General features: G+C 33.0%; 1 protein-coding gene across 8 annotated transcripts in view; it reads left to right on the top strand.

Moving 5' to 3' along the window:
* The window catches only part of LOC116639253 (cadherin-10), a 177,600-nt gene extending 159,685 nt beyond the window's left edge, over positions 1-17,915 (top strand). For 7 of the 8 annotated variants that reach the window (XM_032415443.1, XM_032415446.1, XM_032415448.1 and 4 more), the window contains 4 exons: positions 1,744-1,865; positions 6,684-6,792; positions 12,747-12,998; positions 15,603-17,914. In XM_032415443.1, the coding sequence (XP_032271334.1) occupies positions 1,744-1,865; positions 6,684-6,792; positions 12,747-12,998; positions 15,603-16,093 (974 nt within the window). In that variant the 3' untranslated portion in view covers positions 16,094-17,914. Of the gene's footprint in view, positions 1-1,743; positions 1,866-6,683; positions 6,793-12,746; positions 12,999-15,602 lie in introns of all 8 variants that reach the window. The other variant, XM_032415451.1, reaches the window with a different exon arrangement.
* The last annotated feature ends 178 nt before the right edge of the window (positions 17,916-18,093 follow it).

The raw sequence follows: 18,093 nt of genomic DNA, 5'->3' as shown, positions 1-18,093 counted from the left end.
TTAGCAAATGGGAAATCAGAACCTGAGAATGGAAGGCACGTGGGTGAAAAAGACTGAGTAAGACTGGAAAGGAGTCTTAAAGAGAGGATGCCTTTCAAAGTTTCTCTTGAAAAAAAGAAGGCAGATAAATACGCTTCACATGGATTTAGAATTCTATCTGCCTTCCTTCATACGACTCAACCTTATAAAGGTCCCTGCTGAGTAATCAGTTCTTCCATATTATTTTTAAAAGTGCTGACTTCATTATTTTAGTAACATTATAATTACCTGGAGAGAAAGGAGGAGAAATAAATTATTTTGCATAGTAGTATCCTCCCTATCTGTACATGACAATATTTTTTTTTTTTTTTTTTTTTTTATTTTTTTTTTTTTTAAAGATTTTTTTTTTATTTATTTATTTGAGAGAGAGAGAGCACATGAGAGGGGGGAGGGTCAGAGGGAGAAGCAGACTCCCTGCTGAGCAGGGAGCCCGATGCGGGACTCGATCCCGGGTCTCCAGGATCATGACCTGAGCCGAAGGCAGTCGCTTAACCAACTGAGCCACCCAGGCGCCCTGTACATGACAATATTTTTTACCCTTGTATTTGAAAATTATATAGATAAAATTAGAAAGTCAGATACATTTCACAAAGGCAAATAGTATGATCCATAACCCATGTTAGTAGAGGCCATTTAATAAGATTGCTATTGCCCCTCACTTCATCTGTTATTTGTTTTATTTTGCTTTGTTTTTAGCTAATTACCTCCTTTTTCCTTTTCTATTGATCTTCAGTTTGACTTTCCTGAAGTCCACACAGAAGATGAACTACCAAAGACTAAGATTTTGATATCACAAAGGCTGATAAATATAAACTGAATTTAAGATGTCAAAACACTCTCAGATACCAATACTAGTGCCTAGAAAAGCCCATTTGTGAGAAAATGCAATTTTGACTAATACAAGGGTGTTACCCAAGGCTAAGCTAAATAGACATTCATATTTTAAAATTCCATTTACAAATCAAGACAATTTTTAATGCATATTTTTATGTGAAAACTTTGATGCTCTTTATTTTAGTATTTGTAGCAAAAAAATCATAATTATTATACTATATGTTACTATTGAGCTAATTTTGTTATACAAAATTGAGCCTGGATTGTTGAAATGGTACCAGTAACAATTAATGAAACATTCAAGTGCTTATATTTTCCTGTAAATTTCCACCCAACTTGTAAAATTAGTAGCTATATATTAAAATTTCCAAAAGGGGAGTTTGGAGTAGCTATTGGAATGCATTTTCGCTATTAAAGTAGTCAGGAGGGTAAGTTGTAATATAACAACTACCACTTAGGAGTTAATGACCATGGGCAAGTTAATAGTTTATTTAAAATTATTTCTTCATCCAAAAACTCAGTAAAGCTTAATATAATACTGCATGACAAAGATTTAATAAATATTTGTTCTTATTTTACATATTTGGACCAAGGACAGAAATACAATATGAACTCAATTACACTGGATTGTGCTTTTAAGAAGATTTTCCAAAATAATAGTAGTTCTCTGGAGGCCAATAATAACTGAATTTATAACTACTTAATTAGACTCTGTAGTAATTTTCTTTATTGTATTTGCTCATTATGTTGGCAGAATGAACGCGATGCTTATTTTTATGTGAGCACTTAATATCCACAAGATGCTTATATAAATGAAATCTGGCGCACAAATGTGTCTTCCTAAACAAATTTTTCCTTTGCCTTTTCTAGACAATCCCAAAGAGATGACTCGCGTGGCTGTTTTTGTGAGGATTTTGGATGTTAACGACAATGCCCCACAATTTGCTGTATTCTATGATACTTTTGTATGTGAAAACGCGAGACCAGGGCAGGTGAGCACCCATAGGACTTAAAAGCTTTGGAAAGTTTTAACAGCTTGTTAAATGATTTCTTTTCCCAATCTTAAGAAGAACAAGTAAACAGAGATAAAAATGCTCATGTAAGTCCCAGTAATATAATTAAAAAAAAAAAAAAAGGCTGATATTTTTAGGGTTCTAAAGGACACTATAGCGTGTTTCACATTTCTTTTGTGAAGTTCGAATGAAAATATAAGATTTTATTGTTGCCACAAAAATTAAGGTGTAAGAAGAAATAACTTTCACTTTTTAAATTTTCACAAACAAAACCGGGGGGGGTGGGGACAAACCTCTGCTGTTTCTCTAGGTAAATATTGATACCTGCTAGAAGAGATGGGAGATGGAAGTTAGGAGAAACACAGCGACAGATTCATGGGATCAGTGAAAGAGTGCATCAATATTCCAATGTATGCAAATGATTTCAAAGCAGGGCCACAGGATTCACTCCTTAAATTTATACTTGTATTTCATCATTATAGCAACACTTAGAGGGCTTAATGACTTAGGTTTTGTCCTTTAAAACATTCTTCCTACATCAGCTTTGTTTATAACTCTTTAAGTCTTTTCCTCAGTGGACTCATTTTGTTGTTTGAAAAGCTCCAGTGTATATGGCTGAAAGAAATGCTCGTAATTGGTTTGAGTGCTATCTTCACAGAAAGAAGCTGCATGTTATAAATAATAATTGGGAATCAAATGTGTTTTATTAAAGAAAGAGTAGCCATCACAAAACTGCATTGTGTTTTGACATCATTTGATGCTCTTTATAAACATCAATGTCGTCGTTACATTTTTATGCAAATTACATTGTGGGATAACACAAATTCTTCCTTCTGAAGATTCTAACAGGAATTCAATAGCCTGTCTATTGTTTGAAATGGAGAAATTGCTGCAATTGGATTCATTTTTTTTTAATTTGAAAATGTTATGGAAATGTTTAATTTGGAATATTTAAATGACAAAGCTACTTCCGACCTACTTCGTAATGAAACAGTGTTTGCCCTGAAAATACCATTCCAAATAGTCCTCTGCTTGGCAGGCTCAGCATGATATAAGTTGAAGCCTTTTCTCTAAGAGATAAATTACCCACTTTACAACTGCCGCATGCATAGCTTCCTCTATGGTTATTCTATTTGATTTTCGAGAGATATCTTTTCAGAGCATTTGAGTCATTTTAAATACTGATTTCCAAATGTATTCACAATATACCAAATAAGGGATTGTTTTTTTATTTTCCTTATGCCTATTTAAAAAAAAAAAAAAAAACTAAACTAAATCTGGTTCAGTAACTTTATATTTTTTGGATTTTAAAAACCAGTTGGCATATTGCAGGAAAATAATAAAATCAAAGACTATTTTAATTTAAAAAGTAGCCTTTTGACAAACTTGATAGGAATAACATGATTAGTAATTTTTGTCTAATTGGCTGAATGTGCAATAGCCTCCCATAGTAGCTATTTTTAATAAGATCAGTTTGTTAAATGTCATTTTGGTCTCTTGGCTGATAAATGGTCGCTTAAACTAAACTGTTATGTACTCAGTGATGGAATTCTAGATTACAGCAGCCCAGCAGGCAAAACCAAGGTGGTTATTTGGAAAAGTCCTTCACCGAACCTTCCTTGAGATTTATTTGTTAACTCTTGTCTCTCCTCCTTCTAGGGAAGTAGGAGCTTGTTAGGACTTCTGGGTGTAATTTAGTTATTTATAGAGTATTTCAACCCACCCAATTCTCCTCTGAATTAAGTACTGTTTTAGAACAGCACTGAACATAATAAAATAAATAAATAAATAAATAAATAAATAAATAAATAAAGTAGCACTTCGAACAAGGACACAGGAAATGATTCCATCTATTTGTATGGACAAAATGAGAGGACAGATAAAGTTAATTCCAATCCCCTCTTCCTTTTCTGCCTCTTCCCTTCTCTAAAGGTAGAAGACTTTCCCCCTTGGAAAAGATGCAACTTAGAATTGATGTAAATTAACAGTCACGCCTTGTGCCTGAACTAGGCTACCTTACTCCCCATCTTTTCCACCTCAGAAAGAGTCCCTTGGGAAAGGAGAGGAGAGAAGACTGGCTGTTTCATTTTTCTTTCATTTTCCATCATGCATGCCTCACTCCTTCAGTCAATAAAGCATATTTTAATAGTTTTTAATCTTTATGGGAAGGAAATAGTATTTCAGTCTCACAGATTTCCCAGAGAGTCTCCCCAGGGAGGACTCCTGCTTGTATTTACCCGCAGATAGTATCTAAGCTCTAGGCCTTTGGCAGACCCCAAATATCCCTTTACATATTTCCATGGAACAATGTGGAGTTACTTACCTAACTGCTACTCTTCCCACTGCAAAACCTAAAACATTAAAACTTACTGACCAGTTTTCTTACTTAAATATTTCAAAATCCATTTGTCATCCCACATTCCATCATGGTAATATCACTGAAAAAGCCCTCAAGTTGATTTGAGATTATTTTAGAATAGCCTAGTAAAAATATGAACCAATTATATAACAGCTAAGAAGATAAAATATAAATGACTTATCTGGGTCTATTCTTCATATGCTCAAAATGAATACTGGACATCACCAGTGGTTTCTTTTTCCTCCATAATTGTGGCAACTTATTTTATTGGAAATGAGTCAAAATGAACTTGTGTCCAGTAGGAATAAAATAGCGAGTGCTTATATAGAGAGACCAGGGAGGTGGTTTTATCTCCTTCATGTTGTCAACTTCTGATTTCTATTTTAACACATACTTACATGTATATGGTATATGTACATATGTATATATGTACATACCCATAAGTATGTGGTATATATACCAAAACAAAATACACTTTATTTCTTTTATAACACTTAAAGAAAATATATCAGTGAATCACTAATTTTGAAACCAACAATGCTATCATCTTTTATTCAAATAACATTTTAATTAAGAATTTTTGTGTAAACCATTATAACTTCTTATAGATATATGCAAAGATGTGGCCATTTTGTTCTCTGAAATGTATTATTTTGGTTCATAAAAATAAACTGAAATTGTAATTTGTAATCACAGTTGAAAATGCATATTTATTTTGAGACATTATATTTTTTAAAAGACCATTAGCTCTACTTTTAAATTTCTTTCATTTTTATCTATATATATACTGACATATTAATCTTAATGATATATATATATATATATATAAACATAGAAGTTTTATTAAGTCTTCTACCCTTCTTGATGTTGTTTCATTTGTCATTTTTCCCTTCAATTTATTCTTATAAATCACTATTTAAAAATAAAATCTTTTAGACTGCTTGACAAACAAGTCAGTCAAGAATGATTTTGTAACTGAATTGATACCTCTTAAAGGGCATTAGCAAACACTTTTTATACATTTTTCTCTTTAATTCCTTCACATATGCACCATTTTTGGTTTTGTATTGGATGGGTAAGCCATTAGCAATAAATCCTTGCTTTCTATTTAATCTTAAATTACCTCTAAAATTTCATTAAATAGTTATGTTACATTTTAAAATATACTTTAAGATTATTCAAAGTTGAAATGATTTTTTGGGCTGCTTATTCCTAGAGGATAATCATTTATCTGTGTTTGATCCAATTATACTTCTTGTATTATTTTGAAATAAGTGGTTAAAGTTGTAATTAAATAGGGATTAGCTAAAATTTGTCACATTTTTATTTTTATAAGGTAATTTAAAAGAAAACTAATTGAATACAGAAGAGTTAAAATAACTCCTTAATTTTTTATAATTATGTAATATTTTAAACTTGAAATCTCTTTTTATATCAACAAAACATCAGTAACAAATATTTTCATCAAATATCCACACCCTGTTAAATAAGTCAAAGCAGTAAAGCATATTCCTTTTAGTTAAGCATAAACTTGGCCATTTATATAGGTATACAAATTGAACAACTTCTGAAGCTCTTTTGCAATATTAAGATATGCAAAAAATTATATAAAATGTTGTTATACATATAAGTTAAGGACAAATTGGATATATATGCAAAAAAGTACATAGCCATATGTTACATATATATTTGTATAATATTAATCATGTATGTTCAAAGAAGTGATCTGATTATAGTAAAAGGTGTTATATTTTATGCTTTGTTCCCAGATAGCTTCTTATATTGTCTCTTACCCTAAAATAAATCAGAGATGATCTTTATAAAATAACCGTTTCCCATGGTATACATATAGTGAATTAAAAAATTTAATTTTATTGACAATGCAAGTAAAGTGAACCATTACTATTAAAGTAGATAATAATCCTTAAGTCTTGCCTTTAAAAGGTTTTGCATAGTATTATCTATAAAATCTGTCCATTCTTCAAATAGTTTTCACTTTTGATAAAGAGGAAAGCCATAATCACAATAGTTTTCTAAATTTTTCCTCCATTAGATAAACTTTTCCAGATCAATGTTTAAATATATATGAAATAACCTATTCATGTCAAATGCTGTATCTAAATTAATAAGACTGCAAAGAATATGATATTGTCATTTATTATTTTGAAGGATTGGATAATATGTAGGAGAAATTGAGAAGGAGGGAGAGAAAGGAACAGAGACAGAGAGAAGCAGAGAGGGAGGGAGGGAAAGAGAGAGAGACTTTGTTAAAGTCAAAGTAATAATAAAAAAGATGGAATAAAATAAAGATACATGCACAAGAAAGAAAATCAACTGCCTTTAAATTTAGACAAAATTGAATATTAAAAAATTACATATTGTAAAGCAGATTATACCCTCAGAAGTTTGATAAATATGCATTTTTCTCTTTTTTGCAGCTAATACAGACTATAAGCGCAGTAGACAAAGATGACCCCTTAGGTGGACAGAAATTTTTCTTCAGTTTAGCTGCTGTCAATCCAAACTTCACAGTACAGGATAATGAAGGTAAATGTTAGAATGCTGTCATTATGATTTCAGGTGACATTAACAAGAGCTTTTCTCCAAAGGAACAATTGCTATATGTATTAATTTATTGATCTGTGTTACAAATGTTGTTTTCATCAGATATTTAATGAGATATTAATTTCTTGCTTCTTTATATATTAATAAGATATACACTGTTCATTCTCTTAAATTGCAAAATAATAAAGATGTGAGAGAAGTTTCAATATGAGTACTAATGAAAAGACTGAATCTTGAAAACATTAGAAAGGCTGGAAATAATCAGACACACTGGGTAGAGAAATGAATGATTCAGTGAGACCCTTGTGCAAATTTCAATGAGATTTAGCAGCAACAGATTCACCAAAGCCAAAAAGGCATGGAATATGGGTGAGAAGAAGTATCCATATTAGTCTGTGAGGGGTTTAAGTGCAAAAGCAGTTGCCAGGGCAAGATACACTATTCTTCTGTGCAATATGTAAATTTTATAATGTCTCTGTGATAAAAGATACTGAAATTATATTTCTTGCATTCCCAAAGAGGGCAAAAACATATTTTAGAGGAAAAAATATGAAAATGCTTACTATTTTTAAAAAGCTGAACAGCTTTATTCTTTGAAAAATATATATGGTAATTATTCTAAAGAAAAGTGTATAGTTAGACCTGTTTCCCCTTAATAAATTTATGTTAAACTAATTATATCAGTGGATCTTTTGTAAAAAAGGCATACTTGTCTTAGAGTGAGTGTAGATATAGTTATTCTTAAAATACATTTAATAACTACATTGACATATTTATAATACCTTCATAACAATGTATATCCACTGGCAGAGCTAGATTGCTATATCACCTCTAGGTGGCTTTCAGAATATCAGAAAGAAGTTTAAGATAACAGATAGTTTTACATTAACCCAATTATTGTTTGAGGCATTTGATATGGCGGAAAATGGCACAAATCAGTTGAAAAGAGGGCATCCACTGGTAATATCTGTATACTAAATCGTAGTTTCTGAAATGTCTCTTTTCCATCCCTCTGAACATCTAAAAAACTGCAATGCGAAAAATTCTCGTAGAGTTGGCAGGTAAGATACAAGATGTCTAGTTTCATCTGATTATCAGCAAAACAGCACCCATCATTTTATTTGCTGAATCTGGCATCCTAAGTATAGAACTTAGATTAGACATCCTTCATACTGATTTGACAATATTATACCTCTTTCTAAGTGCATTTGGTTTTATGTTTTTGTTCAACTGGACCCCAACAAACCACCTCTCAATTTTAAAAAGCAGTAGACTTGAAACTGTTATCACAGCATTTCACAGTTACTAGGTAAGCACCTCAAGGCTAATTTTAATTAATTTTTGATAAGTAGTGCCATCTTCCTATATTCAGAAGAGTTCCTGATCTTATATGAGTTACTCAAAGCAAGAGTTGAAGCCCTATGAATATAAATTTGAACATGTCACTCTATAGAATACCACTAAAGTCAGATGGAATAAACTCAGTATTCCAAAACTCACTATTCCAGAGTGCATAAACTCACTATTTTGTTATTGAGTGCATTTTGAAAAGAAAATCCAATGACACAGACATCACCTTATTGCTCTACTTGAGGAAATGCCCTTGTGTTTATCTACATGTTCATCTTAGAAAACTTTAATTTTATGGTATCATTTTTTAAAATTAATTTCCTTCTTCTGTGATACCACACTTGGAGCTTTTGATTCTTAAGATTCCCGTGCTTTTCACTAACTTATAGGTCAAAAGCCTAACTGTATAATGAATTTCTGAATATTTAATAAAATGATTTGAATAGAATGGTTAGTTTAGGGTATAGCTTCATTTTATTTTTCAATATATTAAAAGTATTGTAGACAAGATTAAGATTTAAAACCTTTTGAAAAGTTAAAAAAGAATAAGGCAAGAAGTTTCTAAATATACCCATATACCAACATCTGTTGTTTCTTGTGTTGTTGATTTTAGTCATTCTGACAGGTGTGAGGTGATATCTCATTATAGTTTTGATTTGTATTTTCCTGATGATCAGTGATATTGAGCACCTTTTCATGTATCTGTTGGCCATCTGTATGTTTCCTTTGGAAAAATGTCTACTCATATCTTCTGCCAACTTTTTAATTGGATTATTTGTTTTTTGTTTTTGTTTTGGAAGGTTATTTGTTTCTTGGGTGTTGAGTTTTATAAATTCTTTATACATTTTAGATACTAACCCTTTATTAGATACGTCATTTGCAAATATCTTTTCCCATTCCTTAGATAGCCTTTTAGTTTTGTTGACTGTTTCTTTTCACTGTGTAGAAGCTTTTAATTTTAATGAAGTCCCAATAGTTTTTCTTTGCTTTTGTTTCCTTGGCCTCAGGAGATGTATCTAAAAGGAAGTTGCTATGGCCAGTGTCAAAGAGGTTACTGCCTGTGTTCTCCTCTAGGATTTTTATCGTTTCAGGTCTAACTAACATTTAGGTCATTTAGGTCTTTAGTCCATTTTGAATTTATTTTTGTGCTTGACATAAAAAAAAATCCAATTTCATTCTTTTGCATTTTGCTGTCCAGTTTTTCCAACACCATTTGTTGAAGAGACTGTCTTTTTCCCATTGGATGTTCTTTACTGCTTTGTTGAACATTAGTTGACCATATAGTTGTGGGTTCATTTCTGGGTTTTCTATTCTGTTCTATTGATCTATATGTCTGTTTTTGTGCCATACTGTTTTGATCACTATAGCTTTTGTAATATAAGTTGAAGTCCAGAATTATGGTGCATCCAGATTTGCTTTGCTTTTTCAAGGTTGCTTTAGCTGTTTGGGGTCTTTTGTGGTTCCATACAAATTTTAGGATTGTTTGTTCTAGTTGTGGAAAAATGCTGGTGGTATTTTGATAGGGATTGTATTAAATGTGCAGATTGTTTTGGGTACTGTAGACATTTTAACAATATTTGCTCTTCCAATCCAGGAGCATGGAGTGTCTTTCCATTTCTTTGTGTCATCTTCAATTTCTTTTAACAGTGTTTTATACTTCTCAGAGTAGAGGTCTTTCATCTCTTTGGTTAGGTTTATTCCTAGGTATCTTGTGGTTTTTGAGGATGATTGATTCCTTAATTTCTTTTTCATTATTGGTATATAGAAATGCAACAGATTTCTGTACATTGATTTTGTATCCTGCAACTTTACTAAATTCCATTATCAGTTCTAGTGGTTTTTTGCTGGAGTCTCTTGGGTTATCCAAATAGAGTATCATGTCATTTGCAAATAGTGAAAATTTTACTTCTTCCTTATCGATTTGGAGGCCTTTTATTTCTTTTAGTTGTCTGATTGCTGAGGCTCAGACTTCCAGTACTATGTTAAATAACAATGGCGAGAGTGGACATCCCTGTCTTATTCTTGACCATAGATGAAAAGTGCTGTTTTTCCCCATTAAGGATGATATTAGTTGTGGGTTTTTCATATATGGCCTTTATGATGTTGAGGTATGTTCCCTCTAAACCTACCTTGTTGTGGGTTTTTATCATGAATGAGTGTTGACTGAGGATGTGGAGAAAGGGGAACCCTATTGCACTATTAGTGGGAATGCAAGTTGGTGTAGCCACTCTGGAAAACAGTATGGAGGTTCCTGAAAAAGTTAAAAATAGAAGTATCCTACGATATAGCAATTGCACTACTAGGTATTTACCCAAAGAATACAAAAATACTAATTCAAAGGGATGCATCCTAATGTTTATAGCAGTGTTATCTACAATAGCCAAATTATGGAAACAGCGCTAGTATCCATCAACTGATGAAATGGATAAAGAAGAGGTGGTATATATATAAAATGGAATATTAGTCAGCCACAAAAAAGAATGAAATCTTGGCCATTTGCAATGACATGGGTGGAGCTCCAGAGTATTATGCTACATAAGCCAGGTAGAGAAAGACAAATACTATATGATTTCATTCATATGTGGAATTTAAGAAACAAAGCAAAGGAGTAAAGGGAAAAAGAGAGAAAGAGAGGCAAACCAAGAAATAACCAAGAAATAAACTTTTAACCACAGAGAACAAACTGATGGTTATCAGAGGGGAGGTGGGTGAACAGGTAAAATAGGTGATGGGGATTAAGGAGTGAACTTATCATGGGCACCAGATGTTGTATGAAAGTGATGAATTACTAAATTCTACACCTGAAATTAATATTACACTGTATGTTAACTAAAATATAAATAAAAACTTAAGAAAAAGAAAATAGGAAAAAATATATACCCATATGCATATAAATATTTATTTTAGTGTAAGTTAGAGAATGGAAGAATTATATCCTAATACTTTTTGGAAGATAAGTCAAATTTGAAAAATTATCGGGACTAAATTTATTTTTTAAATTTGCTTGTGTACATCGTCTATTTTGCTAATCTTCTTTCCTAGCTTTTATAGTTAACTGATGTAGTAGAAATAACTTCTTACTAATAAATCAGGAGATTACTGCTTTATGTTCAACCACTACACCTGCCAGAAATTTTCACCTTTTTTTTTTCCTTGTCCTATTTGATTTAGCAATTGGCTGACTCACTCCCTTCCCTACATTAGCATTTTGAACAGGCTTATGGGATTGGCTAAAGAAGACTAAGTGCATTGGACAAACAGAATAGGAAATTGTCATCCAAGTACATATTGATTTTTTAAAAAATATTGATTATAGGGGCACCTGGATGGCTCAGTCGGTTAAGCGACTGAGCCCCAGAGTCCTGGGATCGAGCCCTGCATCGGGCTCCCTGCTCAGTGGGAAGCCTACTTCTCCCTCTCCTGCTCCCCCTGCTTGCTCGCTCTCTCATTCTCTTTTTCTGTCAAATAAATAAATTAAAAGAAAAAATCTAAATAGTGATTATAAGGGTTAGGTGAAATCTTTTTTATTAAAAGCACAACCTCCATTTAAGGATACTGGGTGTTATCAGATAAAAAAAAAATATCTGTAGCAATATATTAGTTAGTAGGATGCTTGCGTTTATTAAATCCTTACATCTGTCTGTGCATTTATTAAGTAATCCATATCAATGGTTATCCACCAATACTTTGAGTTATAGATTGTATTCATTTTAATGGGGAGAAATCAAAGTTCAGAAACATTAAATAACTTGCTGGGGCACCAGGGTGGCTCAGTTGGTTGAGCATCCTACGCTTGATTTAAGCTCAGGTCATGATCTGAGAGTTGTGGGATTGAGCCCTGCATCGGGCTCTGTGCTCAATGTGGAGTCTGCTTGGGATTCTCTCTCTTTCCTCTCCCTCTGCCCCTCCCCCTGCTCACACTCTCTCTTTCAATCTGAAATAAATAAATAAATAAATATATAAATACATAAAATCTTTGAAAGAAAGAAAAAAAGGAAGGAAAAAAGAAAGAAAAAAGGAAGAAGGAAAGAAAGAACGAATGAACTTGTTCACCACTGTTCATATATTGTGACTCTTGAATGGTTTTGAGTGAATGATTGATTTTAAAAGTGCAACTACACGTAAAATTTACTCATTCATATTTTTCTTCATGAGTATTGGATTAATGTGTGTTTTCTCTGTGTATGTGTGTGCATATGTATAAACATATATGCATATACAAATAAAAACAATTTACTATGATTTTTTTCTTGGTATGCTTATTTATATTTTCTGAAAACTCTGAAAAACAATATGCCATTATCCTCACAGTCCCGGTAAAATGTTCACTTATAAAAATTCACCATCTTAAAGCATTATTTGTGAAAAAGTTAGAAACCTGTCAAATAAGCAATCATAGTTGGAGACTCCTCAAATTAATTTATCTTACCTGTATTTTCAAATATTGCATTGTAGGCATGTTACAGGAAAATTGATCTTCATTTAATATTTTACATAAACATCTCTCGTATTGTCAAGCCTTGGTGAGCAGGATGAGAGAAACTTATGGTCCCAAGCCATCTGTAATATGTTAAAATTTATTTCAGATAATACTGCCCGGATTTTAACCAGAAAAAATGGGTTCAATAGACACGAAATAAGTACCTATCTCTTGCCTGTGGTGATATCAGACAATGACTACCCGATTCAGAGCAGCACGGGTACTTTGAGCATCCGAGTGTGCACCTGTGACAGCCAAGGTAACATGCAGTCCTGCAGTGCCGAAGCCTTGCTCCTCCCCGCGGGCCTCAGCACGGGAGCGCTCATCGCCATCCTCCTCTGCATCATTATCCTACTGGGTAAGAAACCTCAGAGAGAACGTGATTGGAAGGGCCCCTGCGTGGCTCAGTCAGTTAAGCCTCCTCCTTTGGCTCAGGTCATGATCCCGGCGTCCTGGGATCGAGTCCCACATCGGGCTCCTTGCTCAGCAGGGAACCTGCTTCTCTCTCTGCTTGTGCTCTCTCTCTCTGACAAATAAATAAAATCTTAAAAAAAAAAAAAAAGGAAAGAAAATGTGATTATTTCCTGGACTGTTTACGTTAGTGTATTTGTCTATAAGAAATCCTCTTATTAAAATAACTCCTCCCCCATTAACTCCAACATCTAAGATAGACCTAAGTTAATGAAGGGATGTTGTTTATATTGAAATATTTTATCTGATCAGATAGTTATTACTTTTCTCTCTTAAATTATAAGACCGAAAGTTAGAGATATTCAAAACATTTTGCAAGGTTACACAATTTCTGAGTGGCTCAACCAAGGCAAGTTACTTTGCTGTCCGTTTAACTAGTTTTTCAGGAAATCTAAAGTTTATTTCCAGTTTTTTCTTTTTTATTCAGATGAGGGCTGGTTGGAGCCTTTCCACTGAAATCATGTTAAAATGGCTCTTAACCTGGTTCACTTTTCCCTGCAACAATAATACTTGATTTTATAACCTAGAGCAAATTGCTTTTTAACTACTTTTGAATGAAAAATCAGATTAAGTTTACTCTCCAGTTGCATTATCTTAAAACTATTGTGCATATTCCTATGACCCTAATAAAAAAACATTGAATCTGACATTTTAAGAAGCAGTAAAATGAACTTGGATTTTGGAGCCAATCTTAGTTTCATTAGCCTCATTATTAGAACATTTTTTACCGGGTAAGATCATTTGGCTGACAATAAACAATCTAAGGTTTAAAATCTTTACATCATAAGTTTATGTGTGTGTGCATGAATATATGAATTTAAGCAAAGTAAAATGCCATATTTTTCTCAAAGACTTGAAGAATAAACATTTTTTTCTCTCTTAGTGGTGGCCTATTTATTTTTTAACAACTTTGAAGGTCAAGAATACTTACCAATGGATTAAAACCTTATTTTTTCTAGGCATTAAAAAAGTCCCTTCAGAGAGGGTTGAAGGCAGGTAGACTAACTGTCCTAGGTTAATAAAAGAGAAAACAAAAGTTAAGAGCCTTTCCCATACTAATGTAATTCTCTTAGTTCAGTCTGCTATAACCATACCATAGACTGGATGGTTTCAACCCCAGAAATGTATTTCTCGTAGTTATGGAGGCTGGAAATCAAGGCACTGGCCGATTCCAAATTTGGTGAAGGCATACTTCCTAGTTTCAAGATGGCTGTCTATGCTGTATCACCACATGGCAGACAGCAATCATCTCTCTTGTTTCTTTTCATAAAAGCACTAATTCAATTCATGAGAGCTCTACCCTTAGACTTAACTACCCCCTAAAGACCCCACTTCCAAATACCATCACTTTGGGGATTTAGGCTTTAACATGAATTTTGAGAGGACACATTCAGTTCATAATGATAATAAATCCCATATCCTTTAAATATTTCTTCTAAAGAAGCTAAATAAATATAGATATTTCATCATACATATACCCAGTAAAATATTTTCCCTCTGAAAATATTCAGACCTGTTTCCCTAAATCATCATTTTCAAGGCTCATGTACCAAGTATTTGGGGATAGTGAATGAGGGTGGAAAACTAGTAACAGCCAGAGAGAATTTAACATTCTCCTATCTTTTATGCTACTATCATCATGATTAGTAAAATCATTATATTATTATTATTGATACCTTCTCAGGTATCAGTAGTAGGGAAATGTCCTTTCTGAATGATATACATTTCTATTTGTAAATCTCCAGTTGTTTGAGATATATCTAGCTAAGGTTCCTACATGCTTTCTGTAGGTAATTCAATGTAGAAATTGAAATTCACTCTTTGCTATCATGTGATCTGATAACTTTCTTTTTGGTCTCATGTGTGATATATATTTCCATGTAATATTGCTAAATCAATAGTGCCTAATCAGGAGGTCATTTGCCCTTCACTTCTTTTAACAATGTAAGAAAAAAAATCTATGTAAATCCATCAGCAAAGCTATTTAACCAAAACCAACACTGTATCTTGTGAAGAATGCTGCCTTTTCAATATTGTATAAGGATGTGCAAAATATGGGCATATTTTTGTCGTCCTTAATTGTTTTATTTGAAGCTGAATTTAATTTGTGTCTATTTTTTATGTAACACCTTATGTCACTATTCAATGCAAAGTATAAATAATGTCTGTACAATCGGGAACTAACTTTAAACAGTTCTTAGAAAAATAGACAAAATATCTCACTGTATTTGAGAAATATCCCAGATGGCTTTAAAAATACATTAGAAACACTGCTTGCATACCCCACCCATCCTGGCTAAATCCTCAACTGCCTCTCTCCTTCCCACCCCCGCCCCCCCCAACTGATGGAAGTTCAAAATTAATCTAAAAATCCTAGCCTGTCCCCGAAAACCTAAATAACTCAAATTCCTCCACAGTACTTCCGCTCGTTATTTATATAGTGTTTTAGACGGACAGCTAATGAATCTTCTTTTTTTTTTTTTTTTTCAAGTTATAGTAGTACTGTTTGCAGCTCTGAAAAGGCAGCGCAAGAAAGAGCCTCTGATCTTGTCTAAAGAAGACATCAGAGACAACATTGTGAGCTATAACGATGAAGGTGGTGGCGAGGAAGACACTCAGGCGTTTGACATCGGCACCCTGAGGAACCCCGCAGCGATAGAGGAGAAGAAGCTCCGGCGAGATATTATTCCGGAAACTTTATTTATACCTCGGAGGACTCCCACGGCTCCAGATAACACGGATGTCCGGGATTTCATTAATGAAAGGCTCAAAGAGCATGATCTCGACCCCACCGCGCCCCCCTACGACTCACTTGCAACTTACGCCTACGAAGGAAATGATTCCATTGCAGAATCTCTGAGCTCCTTAGAATCAGGTACTACTGATGGAGACCAAAACTACGATTACCTCCGAGAATGGGGCCCCCGGTTTAATAAGTTGGCGGAAATGTACGGTGGCGGGGAAAGTGACAAAGACTCTTAACCTAGGAGATATATATATATATCTATCTATATATATATATTCTATTCAAACAAGAGGAAGTAACTTGACGGACGCCGTCTCCACCACTTCACAATATTTGATATTCAGGAGAATTTTCCTGCCACTCAGCACAATTTTTTCCCATTTACTTTTTAATTTGTTCATTAATTACATTAATTCTTTTTCCTGTAGGATGTCTCATGGAATATATACGAAATTTTATTTAATCACTTCCAAGAGCCAAAGCTATGGAAATTCAGTGTTGTCCATCTTAGAAATAAAAGATAATTTCAGAAACATGAACAGGATAGTTCTCCCTTAAGCAACCTCACAAACAAGCCGCTTCTGTTAGATACACGTCCTGCCCTTGCAAATGAAGCTTTTAAAAAGGTGAAGAAAAAATTTAAGGTATATCCTGTTCTGTACATTAAATTAAAAAGAAAAAAACGTACATGTGGTGTTAGTAGGTGTGATTTGCAACCTGGTATACAAACGTTTGTGCAATTTCATTTCATCAAATTCTATCTGCTAATGTTTTATATTTATATTTTTGTATTTATTTTTAAAAAAAATAAACAAGTTTTTACAACTACCTTGTCTCCAGCTTCATTTTTTCCCTAGGAAGAAAAGTTTCTCCATGGACTCACGATCTTGGTACTACATGACATTGAATGCAGGTAAGGGCACAAAGTCATTAATGGTTACTATCGAGACCTCTAGCCAAATTAACATGATTTACGTAAGAATTCTTTTACCAGTGAGTTTTGTTATGCTCTGACTTGTGAAAAAGTTGTCATATTAAAAGTAATAGTCATGTATAGACCACTTAAAAATTTATCACAAGCCAATTTAAAACATGGCCATCTTTATGCTAACTATCTCAAAATATCAGCAATATAGTAATTTTGTTTTGTTCTATTCATTTAAATAATAACTGAAAGAATATAACATTTTCTTATTTTTGTATGACATTTGTGCTACTGAGGGTTATAGGTAATAATAGTTTAGACAGATTTCAGACTGAAATAATCCTTTAATGGAAAATACACTTACCTCCCGTGGTGACTTTGAAAATGCATAGTAATGACAATAATAATGCTGAATATTCCATTAAGATACAGCATTGTGATTATGTCAAGTTTTCAGAAGTGCATTACATATTTATTTGTAATTAAGTCTGTTTTTCTGTCAATGAATGATTCAATAGAAAGGAAAAAAAAAAATACTGGCAGTTAATTATCTGGAGTTCCTGAGATTTACAGAGGCCAACTGCCACCAACCGATTTCTTGTTTCTCAAGCTCCAAATATGATTTATTTATAAATGGAGCACTCTGTTGGGCCTACACTAGGAAGTCACATTCCCTGCTAAGTATATCATAAACAATACCAAAGATTTATGTGCTTTCCAATTAGTGAAAATGCTATGCTTTTGGAGTGAGAGTATAATACTGACATATCCTTAATGCAGAATTATTTATTTCAGTCTTCTTGAATGATATTTTTTTCCCCCAACTTCCAGGGTGAAAAGGCACACACTTCTCTGACTATAGACATTTTAGCTTGCATGGTAATATAATTATAAAAGAAAAACAACCCACGTGCTCTAGTTAAAATTAGTCACATTACAAGGCTGACATATCAAATCATAGTAAAACTTAACTTGTTTGACTTCTTATATTCCAAGAACCCATTCATACAACCAAAAGCCTGACTGTTAAAAGGACAGAGCTTAAGGGGAATAAAAACTGAAGTGAGGGGAGAGAAAACCCTCAATGCCCTAGGATTATTCATTCAAATAAAATCAACAAAAAATGGAAAAGTTAGAAGAAGGTATATCTTATGAACATTTCACATTAATTATGATTCAAACTATAATATTCATTTGATTGAAAATTAGTTTAAAAATTTCTGGTGTTAGATATTTTTATTAATATTGCATATCAGTAATTGGAATTCTTATTTGAATATTTTTAATTATCCTCATTCAGATAATTTCAAA

Source organism: Phoca vitulina, unplaced genomic scaffold (assembly GCF_004348235.1).
Source record: "Phoca vitulina isolate PV1807 unplaced genomic scaffold, GSC_HSeal_1.0 scaffold17, whole genome shotgun sequence".
In the NCBI taxonomy this organism is placed as follows: Eukaryota; Metazoa; Chordata; class Mammalia; order Carnivora; family Phocidae; genus Phoca; species Phoca vitulina.
The sequence above is the reverse complement of the archived record's forward strand: the minus strand, read 5'-3'. Positions and strand labels throughout refer to the sequence as shown.